The 23,362-nt window shown below is 42.4% G+C and overlaps 1 protein-coding gene across 2 annotated transcripts in view; it reads left to right on the forward strand.

Moving 5' to 3' along the window:
* Positions 1-23,362, forward strand: part of PAPPA2 (pappalysin 2) — a 219,636-nt gene that overhangs the window by 143,887 nt on the left and 52,387 nt on the right. For both annotated transcript variants that reach the window (XM_061634177.1, XM_061634178.1), the window contains 2 exons: positions 9,313-9,490; positions 12,530-12,743. In XM_061634177.1, coding sequence (XP_061490161.1) covers positions 9,313-9,490; positions 12,530-12,743 — 392 coding nt within the window. The remainder of the gene's footprint in view (positions 1-9,312; positions 9,491-12,529; positions 12,744-23,362) is intronic.

Below are 23,362 nucleotides of genomic sequence, written 5' to 3' on the forward strand. Positions count from 1 at the left end.
TTTATCTGGATAAGCAATAGAGGGACTTTCCAAGAATGAAGCTGGACTCTATCTCCTGGAGCGACTGAACATCTGGTGGGCTCAGTGAATCTCCTAGAGTTCAAGTAGCTTTACTCACTCTTCTCACTCCATCCCCTCTTCATCATGGTGATACCTCCTACTGCTTCTCCTTCATCTGAATTCCTTGTCTTTGCAATAAGCCACTTAACAGGTATGCCTCCTTGTTCCTGTTCTAGACTTTCTCCTGCCTATCTTGGCCCTGCAAGCCACTCCTCAGCCTCCCTAGTCTTCTCTGCACAACTTCCTGTTTCCTGTCACCTCTACTTGATCTCCTTGCCGGCTCACTTGCAATGAATTCTGATGCAACAGGGGAAAAGTGTTGTTTTGGGTGCATTTTTATGAAGAAAAACAAATAATAAATAAATGAAATGAAAAAGGAAAAAGACCTCTAAGTGCATCAGGATTATTATTACTTTATTGTAAAGTCCCTGAGTAATGAATACATAAACTATAATACAAACCATTTGTGCAACTGGTCAACACTAATTTTATTGCCAATGATGTTTGATCGATTTTAGGGTAACTTTGTGTCGCTGATTCCGAATATGGCATTGGTTTTGCTCAATTGGCTCTAATTTTTGAGATAATGGATGCCCTCATTGAAAAACATAACAAATTCAAAAAATTTAATGGTCAGGCATAGCCTACCCACAAATGACATGGAAACTGTCTCAAATCATACAAAAGTAAACACATGAAATACCTAATGGCGTTGTATTCAGTACAATAACATTAAAACAAAGTAAGCTGATTCAGATAATCACAATTAATGCATAGAAAAACGCTGTGTATACGATTTTCTTTTATGTGGGGCATCAGGACAATCACGTTGGAGGCTCCAGCAGTAGTCTGCCATCGTGTGTCTGTCCCATCTGCCTTGATACCTTTCCTCCATCACTTTTATATCCTGATGGAACCTCTCCCCTTGTTCCTCACTAAAATCTCCAAGATTATCTGGAAATCTGTCTAAGTGGCTATGGAGATAGTGTACCTTTATGCTCATATTAGTACCCAAATGTTTAAAGTTAGTGAGCATGTTTTGCACCAATTTTTCATAATTGTCTGCTTTGTGGTTACCCAAGAAGTTCTTGACAACTGAGACATAACTGCACCAGGCAGACGCTTCAATATCATTCATAAATTTAGTGAAATTCAAATCATTGATGAGTTTATGAATTTTAGGACCATCAAAGATTCCTGCTTTTAGTTTTTCCATAGTCAGTCCAAGGAACGATCTACAAATGTATTTGAAGCAATCACCATCTTTGTCCAAGGCCTTAACAGATTGCTTCATCAGTCCAAGCTTGATATGGAGTGGTGCGAGAATGATTTTTTCTCTGTCAACCAATGGCTTGTTAATGATGTTCGCTGCACCTACAGTCATGTGTTCCCTTGAAGGCCATGTCACTTTTTTCCAATGATCTCGCTTTGCTCTACTATCCCACAAGCAGATGAAACAAGGGTACTTCGTGTATTACTATTATTATTTATTAATTGCGGTCAAGGACCCATATATAGAAGCACATAAAATAGGTTACAGTCAGGTTAAAACAAAAAAAGAGAGGATAAAATCTGTGATACATAGGTAATATACAAAACTCAAATTGGGTAAAACATTACATTTTGTCAACATTAGATGGAAGCACGTATCAGCTGGGGCACATAAACAAATTTGGCAACTCGGATGGTAATTCCTTTATCTAAGCCAGAAAGAATATAGGCAACCATGGCGTTGGGAGGTTTATGTTTATATTGCAGATTCAGCATTATGGGTTTAAGAAACTTGTTACAAATCTGGGAATATAGGGGACAGAAAAGTAAACAGTGATGGAGGGTTTCGAGATTACCAGAGCCACAGGGGCAAATTCGATGTTCGTAAGGAACCCCCCCTAAATCTCCCTTCAAGGATCGCAGAGTTTAAAGAATTGAACCTAGCTTTGGAAAAGGCTTGACGTAATTTGGGAACAGTAAGTAAAGACAAATAAGGAGCAATCTTACCAAATTCAAAATTTAATTTTAAATGCAGAGGGGAGCATGTTTTCGAAGCCTTGCTAGTTGAAGTCTGGTAATCAATATCCTTAAGACGGGAGCGAATGAGAGACTAAGTATTCTTTGGACAGGCGCATACTCAGCAGTTTTAATTCTATTTTTTTATTCCAAATGGAGTGGCAGGTGTCTTTCCAGTATAGAGAAAGAAGGCCCGGAGGAATGTTAGATGATATTTTGACCCAATAATTGACAGTCATTAACCAGGCCTGGCATTCCATTGATGTAAGCCCGCATTCTAGCCTAAGCGCCGCTGATGGTACACATCTCGGGACACCTAGAAGACGACGTAGCAAGATAGAAAGGACCGCTTCAACTGTGGGGTCCATAGAGTGAATCCAAATAGGAACTCCATATAAGAGTTGGGGAATGATCTTATATTTAAATATCTTAATAATTGCTGGCACAAAGCGACCCCCTTTGTAATAGAAGAATCGAAGCAAACTCTTTATAGCGTACCTTGCTCTCGTTACCGCCTCTCTTATATGATTCGACCAGTTCAGAGAAGAATGGAAGATAATACCTAGTTATTTATATTGGGCAACTTGGGCAATTTGATGGCCATTAATTGTCCAGACTGGAGAGATTCTTCGTTTTGAGAATACTAGTATTTTAGTTTTATCATAATTTATGGTTATTGGTTCTCATTGCAATAGGTCATGAACGCCTTTATCATACGTTTAAGGCCAATCTTCGAAAAGGACAGGAGCACGGCATCATCGGCATATAGCAGCAATGGACAGCGCTCAGCCGCAATCTTGGGAATATGGAAATCATGGGAAAGACAGTGATCATTCAGATCGTTTAAATATAGGTTGAAAAGGAGGGGGACTAAAATACAGCCTTGTCTCACCCCTGTAAACGTGGGGATGGGGTTGGTTAAACCACCATCCTTACCACAGCAAACTTGAAGGGATGTGTGCTGATGTAATTGATAAATAAAAAAAAGAAGTCTTTTGTCGATGGTAGTTTTAGATAATTTGGACCAAAGGTTATCGCGGGGTATAGAGTCAAATGCGGCCTTTAAATCAATAAAGGTGACATGCAAACCGATACCCTTGTGTTTGCTATATTTTCCCGCGAGGTGGTGTAAGATAAGACAGTGATCTAGAGCAGAAAAACCTTTTCTAAATCCTGCTTGTTCCATGCCAAGAATGTTTTGTTCATCCATCCAGGACTGAAGTTTTATTTTCAAATAAGAAGCATAGAGTTTTCCTATTACTGCTAAAAGACTAATAGGACGATAGTTAGAGGGATCATCTCTGTTCCCTTTTTTAAAGATGGGAATAACTATTGCTTCTTGCCAGGATGTCGGGAAATGTCCCGATTCATTAAATCTGGTGAATAACTTGGCAAGTAATGGAGCCCAGCAATCTTGAAATTTTTGGAGGAGCTCAGCGGGAATATTGTCTGGACCTGGCGCTTTGCCTGTTTTTAGCCCTACAATCAAGTCCCTTATTTCGGTTTGAGTAACAGGCGACCAAATGGGAAGCATAAGGGGATCGGAGGGCGAAAAGGAAATTAAATCGTTAGAACGGACATTCTGATATAGGGACGTAAAATAACGTTCCCAAGTTTGAGAAGAGATAGTATACATAGCTAAGGGTAATGGTCTAAAAGTCTTCGAAATAATAGACCAAAAACTCATCGAGCTTTTGGACCTAGATGCACAGATAAGGTTATTCCATTCCTCTTTGAGTGCCAGGTTCTTTTTAAATGCAAGAGTTGCCTTATATTTTCTTTTAATTGAGTAGTACACTGGGGGGAGATGGCTCAAGTGTTGCTGGCGATAATTTAAATAGATAGACCTTAGCTGGCGTTTTAAAGAAAGACAGTCCTTATCGAACCATTTGGGGCGCTCGATCTTACCTAGATTGAGTTTAGATTGCCGTGGGGATAATAGAGTATTAAGAGATGAGGATAAGGAATCATATGTGTTAAGGAGCTCATCTAAAGAATCAGAATTCATTAAATGAGACCGAATGGCCATAGTATTTGGAGAAGTCAGATATTTTTCTATCCTGGAAGCTAAGGAAGAAGTCCAGATGGACCTCTTATGATAGGCAGGAAAAATTGCTGTAGAATTGTAATTGTGAGATAAGCGCATCTTCTCAAGAGTGTAACAAGAAAAATTGAGAGGAAGATGATCTCTATTTAATTTTGTTCCAATGGCAGATTTTTCTATCAGATTAATTAGAGTGTGGGAGATTAGTGCGTAATCAGTTGCACTCCTTCCAAGATTAGAAATATACGTATACTCTGCACAGTCATCAACTTGCTCAAGACCATTCAGAATAATCAGATGATGACTGGCTACAAAATGAGCTAAACAGATTCCTGCACTGTTAATCTTCAGATCTTTCGATTTCCTGTTGTAAGGGAAGGCTGAATGATCACATTCCTCACCACGCCATAGTTTTGAGGAAAGCAATGAATCATTATTGGGGCCGATCCTTGCATTAAAGTCTCCCATGATTATCAATTTTGCATTAGGGTAGGAGTTCTCGAGTTCAAAAATATACTGGTCCAGCAGTTCCCAATTAGATTCTATAGAAGCACGAACCGTTTGGGGGGGCATATAAACATTAACAAGCAATATAGAAAGAACATCGGTTTCCATTAGAGCTGCCATCGCAAGGGCTTCCAGAGGCTGGATAGGGGATACTTTAATATTCAGGGAGGTCGAAATGAAAATCCCTAAACCCCCTTTTGCTCTGCCGTTCGTTGAAGGCGTTGCAGGGAGGTGTAAAGAAATAAAGCCATTTAAAAAGGGTTCATAAGTGATCCAAGTCTCCTGAAAGAAAATAATATCATAACTATGAAGATGCAAAATCCACTCATAATCTGTTAACTTAGAATTCCAACCTGCAATATTCCACGAAAGAAAATGAAGAAGATACTTAGCTGAGATGGTTGAAGTGGGGACGTTACAGTAAGAAATAGGGGCATCAGAGGAGATTGGGTAAACACAATTTGGTATAGAGTAGCATTGTCAATTGAGTTCACTAATTAAGTTTAGAGAGCCAGCGTCATCTCTATAAATTGCTTCATTGTTGATACAGTGTTTTTGCTTTGGAAAGGAGTCGATTTGTAGAGGTAAGGTAGTCCTTTGACTATTAGGAGAACCAAGTTCCTCTGGAGACAAGAATCTTCGTGTATCCACTTTGCTGCCCAAGCAAGAAGTTCACCATCTTTAGATCAACACAAATAGACCACTGGTGCTCATGATAGCAGAGCTTCTGCAAGACCATTTTGATATTTTCATATTCTTCTTTAAGTTTTGTTGAGTGAGCAATTGGAAGAGATGCATAGCAGTTACCATTGTGCAATAAAACACATTTCAAGCTTCTGGTGGAGCTGTCTATAAAAAGCCGCCAATCTTCTGGTCGATATTCCAGTAGTCCCATTTGGAGAAGAAGTCCAGGAATGTTATTGCAGTATACAAGTTCTTCATCTTGGCTGAAGTATGGAAGAAGTCCCTCCTCTCTTGTCCGATAAGCTGTTACGTTAGCTTCCGGCTGTAGATAGTTCTTTTCCATTAGCCTGGATGCTAAAAGTTCAGATCCTTGTTTTGACAGACTGAGATCTCGTATCAGATCATTGAGTTCCTTTTGGGAGAACTGCTCAGGTGTTGAAAAGCTTTCTTCATATCCACTTCCAGGGCTACCACCTGTGCTACACTCCACGTCCAGCATTTCTTGAACATCTGACAATGGAAGGTCAGGCAGTGAGGTAAACACTGGTATGGGAATGTCTTCGCTGTGTAGCACAGGTCGCCTTGCCGAGTCCAAATCAGGATACTCCCACTTATGTTTCTTGTAGCGATTGAAGCCTTTCACATTCACAACACAAAAATAACAATCATCGTGATGGTTTTGCGGCTCTCTCCACACCATAGGCACACCAAAGTTTAAACGTTTCCTTTCTCCATTTTTCCACTGTCGTAGGCACTCTACACAGGTTTTGCAAACCTTATGGGGAGCCCAAGACTTATCTTGATCTCCAAGCTTCACTCCAAAATAAGCAAGATATGCTTGTTTTACAAAGTCAGTGATGTTCTTTCTTTGTTTTTGCAGAGTGTATTCGCCAATCGCCACAAATGTAGCAGAATGCATTAGGATTGTTTAAGCAGCCTCTTCCTGATGAACTCATATTCCTCTTCAAAAAAAAGAAGTATCAATATGATATTATATGCAATGGATAAACTTGCAAAACAATGTTCAAGAGTAAAAAGACAGACCAAACCCTGCTGCATATGTCAGAAGCTACAGGTCGTATTGGGATACAATCGTCATTTGAGGGGTATCCATTATCTCAAAAACTAGAGCCAATTCGGCAAAACTCATGTCATTTTTGGATTTAGCACCCCCAAAATACTCTTAAGTCATTCAAGCATCCTTGGCAACTAAAAAAAATGTTTTTTTGTTGGCAATGAAACATAAGAAAACTTAAATGTTGCTCTCGTAACTTTTTTCTCAATAGTAAAACGAAATTGGAAAATGACCACCAATTTATATACCATTTTTGTATATTTAATTATGGTATGAAAATGTGAGTAAAAATAAAAAATACAATTTATTTAACCAGCATCAATGGTAATTAAGTAAACCACGATAAACATTAAAATGGTAAACAATTTGGCTGTACTCTTCTATAATTTTGTTTTGTTATTGATAAAAATTATGAAAGTGACATCTTAAGTTCTGTTTTCATGTTTTGTTATTAAAATGCACATCAATGATTTGTAATATAGTTTTATATTGTTTACGTTTATAATGCTTCTCAGTTCAAAATGCATTGGGGTCCATTAAAAAAAAATCTTGTGCACCTTTCTTTTTCCTTCAGTGAATTCTGACCTTTTGGCCTCCAATCTTTATTTTGCTTTTTGATCCAGATGCCTGGATCTTCTCCCTACTCCCCTCTGCTGCTGCCCATTGCTCCTGCCACAGCATGCATAAAGAGTTATAAAGAGGGTGAAAAACTAAAAAATTGATTACAATCTGTTGTTGAGATCAGCAGCTGGAAGCTCCCTGGGATAGATCTAGTCCCTGAAAATGTGATGACTAACCCCAAATTGCTATCCTAGAGGCAAAAAGGGTGTGTGGATGGAGTAACAGATACAGTAATGGGATTTGTCAGCCAACCAAAGGCCCACCCCTACTGCCTTTTAAAGCAGTCTTTTGACTAAAATATTTGCTATGCAAGTTGTTGTTGGCTTTTGAATTAGTTCCTGCTACTAAAAAGACAGTCTGACTATTAGGGGAAAAGGAAGCAAGTTTTTAAAAGAATTTCAAGGGATACTTGCCCAAAATTTATGAAAGGCTGTCAGTGGCTTAGAAGATTGCATGAGAGTAAGTCAGGTAGTTCTAACCAGGTGGTTTGGTGCTCACTTTCCCTCCCTCCTCTCCAATTACTAATCATACGGCCCTCCATTTAATCCATGTGTGGGCAGATGAAGCTTGGATTGGGCAGCAGGTCTCTGTGACACACACCGTGTCTTAGAGTGAAACAAAGTGTCCTTTATGCTTTACATTTTTTAAAAAAAATATAAACCAAGCAAAAGTAAACTTGCCTCGTATAATATTTCCACGTTTGGCAATCAAGCGGGAAACATCTTGGCAGAAACCAGTGGCTCTGAGTTCTGCTGTTCTTACACCTTGCTGTGGAAGAGGCACTGCTAATGTAACAGGGAAGTTGAAATGAGGGAGGCAAATTAGGACATAACTATTAGTAATGATAACAACGTGATCAGCAATCACGCGATTTAAAAAAACAACAACTAAATACCTGGTGCAAAGTCCCCTAATTATCGAAATTGTAGCACGTGGGGAAAGGAGATTTGAGCCTTCCCTCCCCAGCTGTAATCCCTATGAAATCAAGAATATCCATTCACCCAGGTATAGTGGTAAACATTAGGAAAAGAACTCGCATTGGCAACACTAGCTTTTTCCTAATGTTAACATCTTGTGTGTGGTGTGTGTGTGTGATTTCAAAGAGAGTTCTGTGGGGGAGAAAAGCCCTCAACTTCCCCACAAGCTGCCATCTCAATAGACTCCCCCTCCCCCCCAAAAAATCTGGGAATTAATTTTCAAAAATACAAGACATGATTGCTAACCACATCATTAATGTTATGTGTAGTTCAGCCTTGCCTGTGCATGACAGACCATCACCATTAAGTGATTGCTGGTTCATTTCAGAAGTCATGCCAGAACTATGACCATGATTGATAGCCAGAATGTAATGATCTGGGTGGATTTCTTCACCCCACCCTCACACCCACCCACCCACACCCACACAGAGAGAGAGAGCGTGGGATCATTGCCCAAGCCTCTTTTTTAAAATTGATTTACAATGCCTGCCACCAGCCCTGTATTGGATTTTTGACTGATGGGAAACAATTTTACATGAAGAGCAGGCCACCAAGTGAATACCAATGCTGTAAAATAAGAATAGACGACTGGAGCCCAGAGGTTCAGGCTGACCCCCAGGGAGCTTCCCATCTGGCCCCTGGCATAACTTCTGATCCCAAAATACATCCTCTACAACTCACATCTTAATAGTAAAAAATGAAAACCTCTTTGCCTGTGTCTCAGAGGGTGTAGAAAACCTAAGGAGGGAATAGTTGTGCGCAAGCACCTGCTGCTGTTCACACTGGGTAGAAGGATTAAAATCCCTTTACTCACATAGACGTGAGTCAGTGAGTGGGGCCAGTATTGCTGACCATTCTGCCGTTAGTTGCTAGCCAAGCCTCTAAGCCAGGTGCAGGGAACTTTTTTTCAGCCTGTGGACTGCGTTCTGTTCTGGGCAACCTTTTGGGGGCACATGCCTGGGATGGGCAGAACCAGAGAGAAAAGTGGAGCAATTGGTGTCAGTTGCATCTGTGTACAGTTGGCTAGTTTCTACACGTACTCACAGACGCCTCTCTACCCTCCGTTCTGGCAAGGAAGAGCATTATCAGACTCCAAGGACACATTACAGCCGGGCAAAAACACTCAAGGAGGGTACAAAACCAGGCTGGTGAGGGGTTGTGGCCTGGAGAGAGTCCAGTGGGCCAGACAGAGAGGCCTGGAGCCCCCCTCCCAGGCCTGAGGTTCCTCACCCCTGCCCTAATTTAACTTTCACATTGCTATACCATTTTTTAAACATTAGAAATTAGCAGTGGCTCTTTCATTCTTTTCTTTCTTTTGTTCATTCTTTCTTTCGCAGAAAGAGATCCTGCTGACTTGTCACTATGGACATTGGGACAGATCTGTGACTTGTGACCCCATTGACTGCCAATTTCCAGACCAATCACACATGCTGTATGCAGAGTTCTCCTGCCCTAAAGGGACCACCTTCATGAAGCGATGCTTCTTCGCCTGCATGAAGCCATCAAAGCTTCAAGGTATGCTGGTGTCATTCAGTGACTATTCTCTCTCAGGATAGCTTTGGATGATACACTGGAGCTTCAGAAAGTTAAGCTCTTGCCTTTATGTATCCTATATTGGTGCTTCCTGGGTTATGTTTGAACTTGCACGTCTTCCCTGTAATGATTAGTGCATGAACTCATCACATATTTGTACACATCTCTGTTGAGGAGATGAGCTTGTTTCCCATGTGTATGTTATATTCAAATCATGAAGGGCCCATCCTTAGCGTGGGAGGGTGGTGCTCCTGTTACTTGATCCAGTGCGGGATCGGGTCCTTCAACCCGACCTTGCTGCAGATCGTGGAGAGGGAGCTCCCAGGCACCCCCCCAATACAGACAACGTGGGCTTCAATTAGCCTCCCCACATACTCCAGCTATCTCTCCCATCAGTGTGAATGCTGTGTGTGCTGTGAGGTGCATGCCTGCCATCACCTAAGATGGTGGCAGGGGCTTCTCTAAGGGGCTAATGCCCCAGCGCCATCTTGGTTAATGGCAGGCATGCGCATTACACACATATGTCATTCACATGACACGAGAGGTGGGGGGTGCGTGGCAGGCTTATTAGGTCCATGCTTCCTTGGGGGGGGGTTGGGTTATGGTGCTGCGGGCCTGGGGCAGGCTGGTTCCCAAGGGCTCAGTCATGCCTGGCGCCAGCCCTGAGCTTGTGTATTGCTGTTCACAAGTCTCTTGTTTTTGTAGCCAGCAATGGCTAACACACTTCTTGCAGCAGAGTAACGGGATAATTATTACTATTATTTATTTATTATTTATTTGACTTTTATACCGCCCGACTAGCAATAGCTCTCTGGGCGGTGAACACAAGAAATACAATAAAAGACACAGTATGATACAACAAGGACATATAAAAATAAAACAATCTAAAATCAATTACAACAAATTTAAAATTAAGTTAGCTTAAATTAAAATTAAATTAAAATTAAAATGAGAATGCCTCGGAAAAGAGGAAGGTTTTAACTTGGTGCCGAAAGGATAACAATGTCGGTGCCAAGCGCACCTCCTCGGGGAGACTGTTCCACAGTTCGGGGGCCACCACTGAGAAGGCCCTAGATCTTGTCATCACCCTCCGGGCCTCTCTGTGAGTCGGAACCTGGAGGAGGACCTTCGTAGTAGAACGTAGTGTGCTGGCCGGTTCGTATCGGGAGAGGCGTTCCGACAGGTATCGTGGTCCCGTGCCGTATAGGGCTTTATAGGTTAATACCAACACTTTGAATCTGGCCCGGAAGCATATTGGTAGCCAGTGCAGGCGCGCCAGAACAGGTGTTATGTGCTCGGACCGCTTGGTCCTTGTTAACAATCTGGCTGCCGCATTTTGCACTAGCTGTAGCTTCCGAACTGTCTTCAAAGGCAGCCCTACGTAGAGCGCATTGCAGTAATCCAAACGCGAGGTTACCAGAGCATGTACAACTGATGTAAGGTTCTCCTTGCTCAAATAGGGATGTCGCTGGGCTACCAACCGAAGTTGGTAGAACGCATTCCGTGCCACCGAGGCTACTTGAGCCTCAAGTGAAAGGGAAGAGTCTAAGAAGACTCCCAGACTACGAACCTGCTCCTTTAGGGGGAGTGTAACCCCATCCAGGACAGGGTATATAATCCAAAGCTCAGCCTTGCAGGTGGGGCATGATGAGCAGCAGAGCCACCACACCATCTCTCATTCTGTGTGGGAGGTGGGGTAAGCAAGTTGCTGCACCGGTTCCATGCTGGCAGTTGGGTCCAAATGGGGCCTGATATCGTCAGGTGGTGGCAGTGAGGGCTGGTTCTGAGGGCTGGTTCAGGATTTAGCCATTCTCAGGCCAGATCAGCTACCACATTAGAATGTCCAGTATGGGGCTTTCAGTGGGCGACCACTTGCAGGGATCCTGCCAGTAATATTTCCACCTGAGCGTTTGGAGGATATAATGGGGACCTTTGTACCAGAAGAGGCCAGCTGGGCAGAGGAACAGCCTGTTGCAAAGGGGGTTTGGACTGTAGCCTAACTTTTCTGTGCTCTCAAAAGTAAAAGCATCCCTCTTTTAATAATAAAGAGCTGTATAACAAATTTTACAAAAGTTCCTATCAGGGATCTGACCTTTTTATACTTACATCAGATGCCCTTTGCAGTTCCAGATGTTTGTTACAGGAACATTCCATTTAATTTAAGAATTTGTAGTTAAGGAGAGGACATAGTGAAGGATTTATCACACTGCTTGTTGAATTGTCCTGTCTATGAGGAGATAAGATGCAGAAACCCAGAACAGTTTCTTGCTGGCGCTCTCTTTGCTCAAATCAACAGTAAAACAACTAGCCAATAGCCATAAAAATGGAAAATATTGCTTTCTCTCCCTCTGCAGCAGTGCATGCATGTAAAAAAAAATGTTTTCCCTATATGTAATGGTAGAGTGTATTAAGAACATCTCAGCTGAAAGTTCTCAAAGAGAAGTGCTGGCTCAAAGGTTGGGGACTGGGGGAGTAATTTCAGAATACATTCCTTGAGGTTTGGGTTTGCTTACTTTGGCAGTTGGGGGTCTGGGCAGGTCTTTTTTTTTAATCCTTTTAGCTGCTCCTGAGGTGGTGATGGCAGAGCACATTATAATGGTGGCCAGGTAGTTGCTGCCATTTTCTTTCCCCCAAAATGTCTTACATGTATTATTGTTTTGTAAGAAATAAATGGTGGCTGCCATGGAGGGACACTATAACCTCCCCCTCCCCATGTCCTGGAATGATGCTACATTGGGGGGGAAGAGAAAATGGCAGCTCCTCTTTCCCAGCTCCTTGGTCAAAGATACCCGTTTTCCAAACCAGACTGTGAGTGAGAGAAGCAACATGACTTCCTACCTTGCTTGCACCTTCTAGGAAACGAATGTGGTGTTTGCTGATGAGAGATTGGGGGGAAATCACGCGAGGAGGAATGCAGCCTATAGGCCACTAATTGGCTATTCCTGCTCTAAAGAATTCTGTCTAATATTCTGAGTGGGTGCTGTTTTTCTCTCTTCCTTCCTTTCTTTTGCTTGGAGTCAGGAATGAGTCAGTGGCTGACCTGCCTGGAGGATGGTCTGTGGTCACTCCCAGAAGCTTACTGCAAGCTTGAGTGTGACACTCCACGCCCGGTTGCCAATGCTAAGCTGCTGGTGCCCCAATGCTTGCAAGGGAATCATGATGTGGGCTCTGTTTGCCGCTACAAGTGTAAGCCTGGGTATCACGTTGCAGAAAGCTCAGAGGAAAAGCCCAAGAAGTGAGTAAAAGAACACTTTCTCTCCCTTTGCCATTTCCCTGTTGTCTCTTCTTCCTTAGCATCCACACCTGCTGCTGCTTGCCACTGGAGAATGTGCACTTTGCCAGTGGGTTGCTTGGTGGTCAGTCTTGTTCCTGCTGAAAGCCCTGGAATTTTTTTCGGTGTAGTGACAATCATGTTTCATAGCTAAAAGGTCAATAAAGGTTTATATCCAAGAAGCAGGTCCAGAAGGGAAGGTGGAGGAGTACAAGCTGGTGAAAGTAACATCATCCTCTGAATACTGGGTAAATTTTCTAGAAAGTGTAAGGTAAAATAAACCATGCCTTAACCTGGATAAGAGCTAAAATGATTGGCAAATGAAATCACTATAGGGCTGTTGCACTTACAAGTAGAAACTGGGGAGAAACTTGTTTCAGTTTGCACTTAAAGCCGTATCTATCAAATCCGCACTTTCTGGGCCCCTACTGGGAGGAAGGGTGGAAGTTAATCAAATAAATAATAGATAGATAAATAAATAAATAAAATATGGGAATTGAAACACAGTGATTGTTCAAAATTCACACTTCTCCAAATTTTGAAATGCAGTTCTCAAACCAGTGTTTACAAAAATGCATATATTAGAGGGAAATGTGCATAAAAATGAATATATTAGTGAAAATAACATACAAAATGCATTATGAGGAATTGCTTGCAAAACTGTGTGTATAAATGATGTACAAAACTGTAGACAAATGTGTTAGGAGAAATTCGCACTAAAATGCTGAAGAATTTTCATGAGGTTTTTCTTTTAAAACAGTTTGCTGCCAAAAGTGGAAAACCAAATTTAAGATTGCAAAAAGGAGAAATAACCAAAATGAACAGAAGCTTCCACCCCTACTTCCGAGGGAATTGGAACTGAAAGCTTATCAAATCCTGAAGGTTGGCCTTTTGAGGCAGAGTCCAGAGGTTATAGGAAGAAGCCCCTTGACTCAGTGGGTATCCAACTAAGTTCTACTCAGAGTAGACCCATTGAAATCAATGGACATAAGTTAGTCACATCCATTCATTTAAGTGGTTTGAGCATGATAACACTGGATACAACCCAGTGTCTCTTCTGCTCCCCCCCAATGAGATGTACCCTGTGTATATGAGTTGACTATTTGATTTTTTAAAAAATGTGCATTTAAATTGCTCTTTTAGATTTGCCTTTAGGATTTTGTGGCTTTAAAGTAGTTTGAAAGCCGTCTTGGGTACAAGGAAAGCCTAGCATAATAAATAAGTGAACAGTTGGAATGAATGAATGAATAAAGTCTCCTAGATTTAAATTGGGTCACAGGGCTCCATATGCTCTGCAATTAAAGCCCGACATTCTTGGCAAGGAAATCCAAATTCTGTTGTCAGAAAATTCTGTGATAAGTAAATTTGTGTATGTTCTGTTTATGATTGGACTGCCAGTAACTGTCTGGGTTATAAGCAGCACAGTTGTCCTAATGGAATGTAAACATGGCCACATCAGAAGTGAAGCAGGATGTCAGCATTATTTTGCACTAAAAAAAAATAAAGCATTGAGAGGAAACTAGTAATTAGCAACAACACCTTGCATAAAACGGGAAATGACTACTTAGGGTTAGTTAAATGACCCAACCATGCTGAACAGAAAGAAATTAGAGGGAAACTTCTTATTAAAGTTGCCGAGGACTTCATGAACAGGACTTACTTTGAAGGATACACTGTGGCAGGATCTTGGCCATGGGGAGAGTCATTGCTAGATAATATGGCACTAAACTGCTGTATAAAACCTCCACTTTAATTATGTGTGTGTGTGTGCTGCAGAACAGCAATGCTTCAGTGGTGCTAAAGGGTCCTAATGTGGAAGCAGCCAAAGCAAACATTAGGGTGAATCCGGATGTTCATAATTTAAGTGGTGAGCCCACTGTGGAGCAGAAATCAACCTATTTTGGGAACGTGTATAGCCTTCTCTAGTGCTCAGGGAAACCCCAGTTTTCATTATTTTAGCTAAAGAAGGTACAAAAAAAAGCAGATAACTTACTTGCAAAGTGCTTGAAAATAATAATTAAAAAGACAGATAGCCAACATGAAGCCGGGGGGGGGGGAAGGAGCACAAAGGAAATCAGTGTTGGATTCAGAGGCAAACGTGTGGGCCATTTGGAGAGCAAAGGCAGGGGAAGTCCAGCTCACCCAATAACAGAAGAAAAAACCCACCCCAGATCCAGCCTCTATATGTATCCTTAAATTCGTCCTCCACCTTGACTGGTACATAGTGCAGCCCAGTGTCTCTCTGGTTTCTGAATCTTTGCCAGATGTTTCCCAATTAGAGGGAGAAATGTGCTTTTTCAAACAAAAGAAGTTTTTTCTTTTTTATTTCTATGAATGTGGCTTCTTCTCCACATTCTCCCTGAGTTTCAGAGCAAGTGGTACTAGCCTTATGCATTAAAACACATATCCAGAATGTCACTGCATTCAGAATAAGGGGAACAGTAATAGCAAGCCTACCAACAATTCATTGTTCAAATGATAATTGCAGCTTGGGTTGAATGGTTTGAAGGTATGTAAATGCTAAAAGATCCATCCTTGTGATTTGATCAGTCCACCGCCTGCCTAATGGGGAGTCAGCTGAGGGAGTCAAAAGCCTGTCAGGTATTAAATAGAAGGTTGATGGTGTGTAAACAAGACTAGCTTTTTTCATCTCTAGCTTGTCACATTAAGCTCTGTGGTGTCTGGCTCTTCCACCAGCTTCAATCATGTTCATATGAGCTTCCTCTCTATGTTAGTGTTTTACACTTAATATTCTGAGAGCACCACTCCATTAGTCATTTACTCAGGTGTGGGAAGGGGTCAGGCTGGCAGAATGTAGTTCTTGGGGGGTTTAAATTCTGGCAGGTTGCAGATTTTGGGGGTTGAATGTCTCAGTTTTAATTTCATTTCTAATTTTTAGGATTTTAGTATTCTGATTGTCTATATGGATTGTACTTGTGTTTGGTTGTAAGTCGCCCAGAGTGGCAGATTAACCTCTGCCAGATGGGCGTCTAACAAATCTCATAAATAAATAAATAAATAAATATTAGTGCTGAATTTCTTCTGGTTGGTTTGTTTAAGTTATTTTCTTTTTACTGCTGCAAATGCAATAGATTTGTGTTTAAATGTGTATACAAATTTCTGCCTTCTAATGTTGTGATTAGGTGCTCTGCAATTCCCTAATGATCACAACGATGACTAATTACGTAAAGGTGGAATGTAATTAGATAATAACCATGCATTGCAGAAGGATTGCTCCATTGTTTGCTGACAGGGTCTCAGAGTCTTTGATTTCTGCTTGCACAATATTTCCCACTGGTGCACCTTCATGGTCACAAGGCTGTACAAGGCTGTTGGATTTGTTAAAACACAGAGCCTCTGCCTCAATAAAAATGCTAGCAGGTAGGACTAGAAGCTGAAGAATATATATGATGTTGCTATATAGCAAGGTAGACCACTGCTGTGTGTAGTCCACTGCTGCCACCAAAGTCTCAGGCCAGTGGTCTTTGTGATCCATTAATTGGAGATGCCAGTGATTGAACCTAGAACCAGGACCAGCATCAGTACCTGGCTTTCCAGGGCATCTGCTGGGATCCAATTGCCTCATAAGGGCCCACCAGAAACCTTCTATACCAAGTGACTGAATCTGCATGCCTCCATTTTAATTTCCCACAATGCCTCTAGGAGTATTGTGGAAAATTTAAATGGGAGCCCCCAGCCACTCTTGAAGTGACACTGCCATCGGCACTACTGGGAGGGGCATTAACGTTGCCCTTTTGCACACCCACAAACCTGCGTTAATGTTACGGGGGGGAGTGAAGTGGCAGAAAGGAAGGCTAGAGCGGCAGACGGAAATGAAATGGAGTTGATGGGGAGTTTAGTGGGTGGAGAAAGGGGAGTATCTGCAAGTTACGATCCACCCCCCCAGCAGGAAACATCGGAATAAGGGACTACGTGAGCGGGATGCAGTGAAGCAGAGGCGGTTTTTTCCTTACTATTCGGATTTTCAGCGGATTGGTTTGATTTGCATTTAAAGAGGAATGCAGCCAGCCTCAATCTCATATTAAATTTATTTATTTTATTTATTTATTTAGTTGCATTTCTAAACCGCCCTATAGCTAGCAGCTCCCAGGGCGGTGTACAACATGATAAAACCACAATATTTAAAATACAGCAAGTGTGTATTGCGCAAACAATATAAAACATTATATAAACAAAGTAAAAGAAAACTAGAAATAAAATAATTAAGATTAAAAGCATAAAATACATTAAAATGCCTGAGTGAAGAGGTGGGTTTTTACCTGGTGCTGGAAAGATGACAGGGAAGGCGCCAGGCATATCTCATCTGGGAGGGCATTCCATAATTCGGGGCCACCACCGAAAAGGCCCTAGATCTTGTTACTGTTCTCCGGGCCTCTGTATGGGTTGGGACCCGGAGAAGGGCCTTAGACGTCGAGTGGAGTGAACGGGTAGGAACATAGCGAGAGAGGCGTTCCATCAGATATTGCGGTCCAGTGCCGTTAAGGGCTTTATAGGTAAGGACCAACACTTTGAATCTGGCTCGGAAACATATTGGAAGCCAGTGCAGTTGGGCCAGAATAGGTGTTATGTGGTCGAATTTCTTCGTCCCAGTAAGAACTCTGGCCGCAGCATTCTGCACTAGCTGAAGTTTCCGAATCGTTTTCAAAGGTAACCCTACGTAGAGAGCATTACAGTAATCCAATCTAGAGGTTACCAGAGCATGCATAACTGAGGCTAGGTTCTCCCTGTCAGATAGGGTTGTAGTTGGGCTACCAGCCGAAGCTGGTAAAACGCATTTCGTGCCACCGAGGCTACCTGAGCCTCAAGTGACAGAAGCAGATCTAATAAGATCCCCAAACTACGGACCTGTTCCTTTAGGGGGAGTGTAACCCCATCTAGGGCAGGTCTGACATCAACCATCTGAGCAGAGGGCCCTCCAACTAACAGCATCTCAGTCTTGTCAGGATTGAGTTTTAGTTTGTTCGCTCTCATCCAGTCCATTATCGCGGCCAGGCAGCGGTTCAGTACAGCAACAGCCTCACCTGAAGAAGATGAAACAGAGAAATAGAGCTGCGTATCATCAGCATATTGCTGGAAACGCACTCCATAACTCCTGATGACCTCACCCAGCGGCTTCATATAGATATTAAAAAGCATGGGGGACAGAACTGAGCCCTGCGGGACCCCATACTGGAGCACCCACGGACTCGAGTAATGTTCCCCCAACTCCTAAATCTGCGAGTCGCCCCAGAAGGATACCATGGTCGATGGTATCAAAAGCCGCAGAGAGATCAAGGAGAACCAACAGAGTTACACTCCCTCTGTCTTTCTCCCGACAGAGGTCATCATACAGGGTGACCAAGGCTGTTTCTGTACCAAACCCCGGCCGAAAGCCGGATTGAAATGGATCCAGATAATTGCCATGTGAATGAGCCCTCAGAAGAAAAGCCACTTATTTCAAAGGCCTTCACTTCCAAATATGAGTACATGGATTGCAACCTTTGTGAGCAAAGCTTTTTACATTCCTCATTCCACAATCTGACTTGCTCACTGCAATCATGTAGAATAGGTCATCTTGATTCCTAGTTACAGACGTACCACATCACTGTTTTTTGTTTGCAGGAGTATATCCCATGCTGCCAGTGATCCAGGTTTCATTTCTCCATTAGAGGCAGGGGCATATGATTCAGAATCTGGAAGCAAATCCACAAGTATACATCCTTTAATTATACCAGACAGTATTTATCATAGGTGAAGTTCTACTGAACAAGAGCAGTGGGTGGTAAAGCTCAATTTGTGAAATTGGAGATGCTGAATAATAGCAAGAACCTGAACAAGAACCAGGCTGTTCAGTACCATTAAAAAAATTAAGTCTGCATGCCTTTGCAGCAAAAGCCTATCATATCCTCACACTCTCCTTTCCTTTCTTGGGGAAAGTGGAAAGATGCCTGATCTCTCTGTGTCTCCACTTCCCCCAATAGATCCCACATTATCCAAACACTGCAGTAGATTGAAGTTAGATGATAAAAGTGTAAAGCGAGGTGGATGTGGGGAAGGGAAATGGAAGTAATCAGCAGGATGGGGGAGCTGGAAACCCTTCAGAAAGGCCACTGCGGGTGAATGAGGATAGAACTAGGATGATCAAGAGTGTAGCTTGGCAGCAGGCCACCCAACATTAGCTGGAAATGTATGCAGCCCTGTTCGTATTTTTGCACCAAAATAATTCCAGAGCTTGTGCCAAGTAAACCCAAATTCTTTGCCTTGTAAACTCAAAGGCTGCACTCCAACTAAATTATGAAAATCATCTTCTTCATGTATGTTTGTGCTTGCAAAGTAAGCCTGCCCAGCTTGCATGATTTATTTTGAACATATGTAGGGTTGATAGATCATAAGCCACCCAGAGTTTCTATAAAAGTAAACAAAGCAGTAGGAAAGAAGTCTGCGACTGCTCCTCTTGCCCTGTCTCTCTTCTCCTGCCTGTTGTAGCATAGTAGGACAACCTGAAATGCAAAATATTTAAAATTAGCAGAATTCTTTTTTTGGGGGGGGGGGAAACGAAGCAGTATGAGACCAATATCCTACTTCTTAGCCAAAGCATGAGAGAAGTCATAGAAGGGGGAAAGACAGCTAGCAAAGGTGGGGACAGAAGTTGTTTCACCTGAAGAATGGAGCCATTTTACAAACCCAAGTGTGTCTAAATTCTAAAATCTGTTAGCTGCCTGGGAGTAGTTATACTGAAGGACAATACTGAAATCTAAAAACAAAAAACAACAACTATGATTTCTCAGTTCAGATTCCAACATCACACCAGTTTGTCTGAGCTTTCTATTTTGGATCAGTTTAATCCAGAAAGCACACACGGCCCTGAGCTCACAAACCACTGCACCATTTATAATCACTGTGCAGTCACTGGCATGCATTGGAAAAAGGCTGGCAGTTGTCCACTCTTATTGAAAGTTCCAAATAAGCTGCTGTTACTCATCTTGGAAGAAGAGCTTCCATTGATGACAATGGAGGGAGGGAGGGTTATGCTAGGATTATGGCATGGGAGGAAAAGTTTTTGAAAACCCTCACAGCATAATCCCTGTCCTGTTCTAGGGCCATTGCAGTTGCTATTTAAATCCTTTTAAATCCACAGATACATGAAATGTATTTGTTCATGTCATGCATTATCTAGTTTGGTTTATAGTGTACCATTAAGGAAAGGGATGTCACAGTAGACTGGAAGTGAAATCTCTGAGAAGCACTCAGGTTCTCATAGTTGAGAATGAGAGGTGTGTGTTTTTGATGCTGTTGCTATTCATTGAGAACGTATGAGAGAGGCAAGGATATGAACCCTGAGTGACTAATTTTGTTTTTATCCAGTTTACCAGTAAATACCTCTCTTCTTTCCTGCTTGGAATCCTTGAATCTCCTGCCATTGGCAGATAATATGAAGCTTTTGGACTTTTATTGCCATCTTCCTTGGCACACAAACCTGGCTGCTGCTAATACACACTTGGGGGAGGGCCAGTGCTCTTGCTGTGTGGATGGGGATGCTTTCAAGATTGACTGTGAGACCTGCACTTCAAACGCACCTCTTGCTGTGCCTCATTCGTCTTGAGACTTTCAAATTTTGCCCTTTAAGCGTTGGATGGTTTTTTAAACCTCTTGATTTTTGTTTTATTTCTGCTTTGGTTCCACAGCTAATCTTAAATAAATGTCAGAAGTAGTAGTAGTGGCTCTGTTACAAAGGGAGTTTTAGAGCAAGTTTTTAAAGCCTCTCTCTTTTGCTCTCTCTTTCCCACCCCTCTGACTCCATCCTTTCCCAGTGCCTCACAGTAAATGGACTGCTTAGCTGGCTATGTGAGCAAGTACATAATTCCATTCCCTTCCCCTGATACACAAACACTCTGTTTCAGGGTTAGGTAAGGACAAGTATATTTTTCAGACACCTGAATATTGTACTCATAGGGTATTTTGCTTGGTGTTGGCCTGGCATAATGAATCAGAGTGCAAGTGAACTGGATAGTTTGTACTTCAGATCTCACTGTTGGGACCAACTCACAAAGCAGTGTTTGCAAGCATGCTCTTCAGGATATGCAAAATCACCTTCTCTTTTGGATTGTTTGGTACCTACAGGTACTGGCTGAATGATTATGGGGGCTGTTGGCTACTAGGCAGTGCTGCACCTAGACTTTTTCAGTAGACGATTCAGGTAAGCTGTTGAGCAGTTTGAGTAAGGCCAGTGAGGAGAAATTAGTTTTGCAAATGGCTGGCAAGGAGCAGTCCTGAAGAGCTGCATGCTGCTGTTTGTGCGTAGTGCTATAAATACAAGCAGTATGTCAGGAGGTGTGTGCTGATCCCACCTCCCTACGATTAACGTGTATATTTTTAAATAAACAAATATTATACTATGTTCATACTATAGGAAATGAATTCTGTAGTGCAGGTGTGAGGAACTTTGGCCTTCTAGATGTTACTAAAATACAACTTCCATCAGCCCCAGCAAACATGGCCAATGGCCAGGGATGATGAGAGTTGTATTTTAGCGACATCTGACGTGCCAAAGGTTCTCCCCACCTGCTGTAGTGGCAATGGATAATGTAAAATGTTTTGTTTTTGTTTTGGGGTGAAGCTGTCATCATTTTTACCCCAAGATACCCCAAAATGACACTAGTTCCCAGGCACTGAGGAGGATGTAAACCAACACCAAAAGCGAAATAAAGCAACAACTGGGTAAATCCCTGCACCACCCCCAAAGAAACTATTGGTGCAGTTTTTCTCCCCTAAAGATGGTCCCCTGTATTTCTCTGCCCAGAAATAATGTGGGGAATTTCCAGAAACCATTTATTCATTCATTCATTTATTGCCTCTCTCTCTCTCTCTCTCTCTCTCTCTCTCTCACACACACACACACACACACACGTGCGCACACACACACACACACACACACACACCCTCTTTCTCAAGGCAATGTACAAGAAAACCATATAAAAACTGCACAAAAACAGCAGACTTTTAAAAAATAGGCACTCATTGCAGGGATCCATTCATCCAGCTGAGAAAGCCTGTTGAAACAAAAAGTTCTTCATTTGTTTCTGGAAAGTGCAGATGTTGGGGACCCATCAAATCTCAACAGGAATGCCATTCCACAGAACAGGAGCAGCCACACTGAATGCCTTGCTCTGAGTTACTGTGGAGTGGGCTTGTGATGTTTTAGGAACTTTCAGGAGAAGCTCTCGAGCAGACTGGGATAAGGGAGTCTCTCAAGTAACTTGATTCTGGGTTATATAGGGCATTATACCAATACCTACTCCTACTGGGAGGAAGAGCGGGATATAAATCTAATAAATGAACATCTTGAACTTGGCCCTGCATGCAAGGTGTTATATACTGGTGGTAGTTTACCTCCACAATTGACCTAGCTGTAGTGTCCTGCACTAGCTGCAGCTGCAGACCAACCTCCAGGGTAGCTCCACATAGAGCACATTGCATTAATCCTACCTTGAGGTGAGTAGCTCATGGACAACTCCCTATATTCAACATCTACATGAAGCCAATGGAAGTGGCCATCAGGAGTTTTAGAGCAAGGTGCCATCAGTGCACTGATGATACCCAACTATTTTCTCCATTACCTAGCCCTGGACCGGTGCCTGGATGCAGTGGTGGATTAGAGGGTCAATAAACTGAGCTTGAATCCTGGAAAGAGGAGGCCTTGTGGGTGGGCGATTCCCGTATCTGGGAGATAGGTCAATTGCCTGCCCTGGACGGGGTTGCACTCCTTCTGAAGGAGCAGATATGCAGTTTGGGGGTACTCCTTGATCCATCTCATGTCACTAGAGGCTCAAGTGTACTTCCTGCCAGCTTTGGATGGTACACCAACTGTGACCGTTTCTAGACTGTGACAGCCTGATCACAGTGGCCCATGCATTGGTATGTAACCTCAAGACTCAATTACCCTAAGACACTTTATGTGGAGCTGCCCTTGTATCTGGTCCAGAAGCTGCAACAGTCCAGAATGCAGCAGCCAGACTGCTCACAGGAGTAGATTACTGGCAACATGTTACTGCTGCTGAAACAGCTGTATTGGTTGCCAGTTTGCTACCAGGCCAGGTTCAAGGTACTTGTGTTATATCACAAAGCCCTAAACAACTTGGGCCTAAAGTACCTAAAGGACCACCTGTTCAGTCTCGATCACTGAGATCTTCTGATGGGGCACTTTTGGTTCCCCACACCCCTGAGGTTCAGTTGGCCTCCACCAGGGACTGAGCCTTTAGTGTGGCAGGCCCATCCCTGTGGAGCTGCCTACCAACAGAGGTTCTGCAGGAACCATCCCTCTTTCAGGTATCTCTTGAAAACTAGACTTTTGAGACTGGTCTCTTAACATGATTCCACTCCCAAACAATGCAGTATTTATTGATGTTTTTATTTTTGTTTTTAATGATGTTTTTATTTTGTCTCTATGTTGTAAGCTGTCTTCATGTAATTCTATGAAAAGTGCGGCTTATCAATAATTTAATAAATAAATAATAAATATATGGTGCATGTGCTGTATCTTATTTTGGGGAGATAGTCAGCCATTGTTGTTGTTGTTGTTGTTG

Source organism: Rhineura floridana, chromosome 6 (genome assembly GCF_030035675.1).
Source record: "Rhineura floridana isolate rRhiFlo1 chromosome 6, rRhiFlo1.hap2, whole genome shotgun sequence".
NCBI lineage: Eukaryota > Metazoa > Chordata > Lepidosauria > Squamata > Rhineuridae > Rhineura > Rhineura floridana.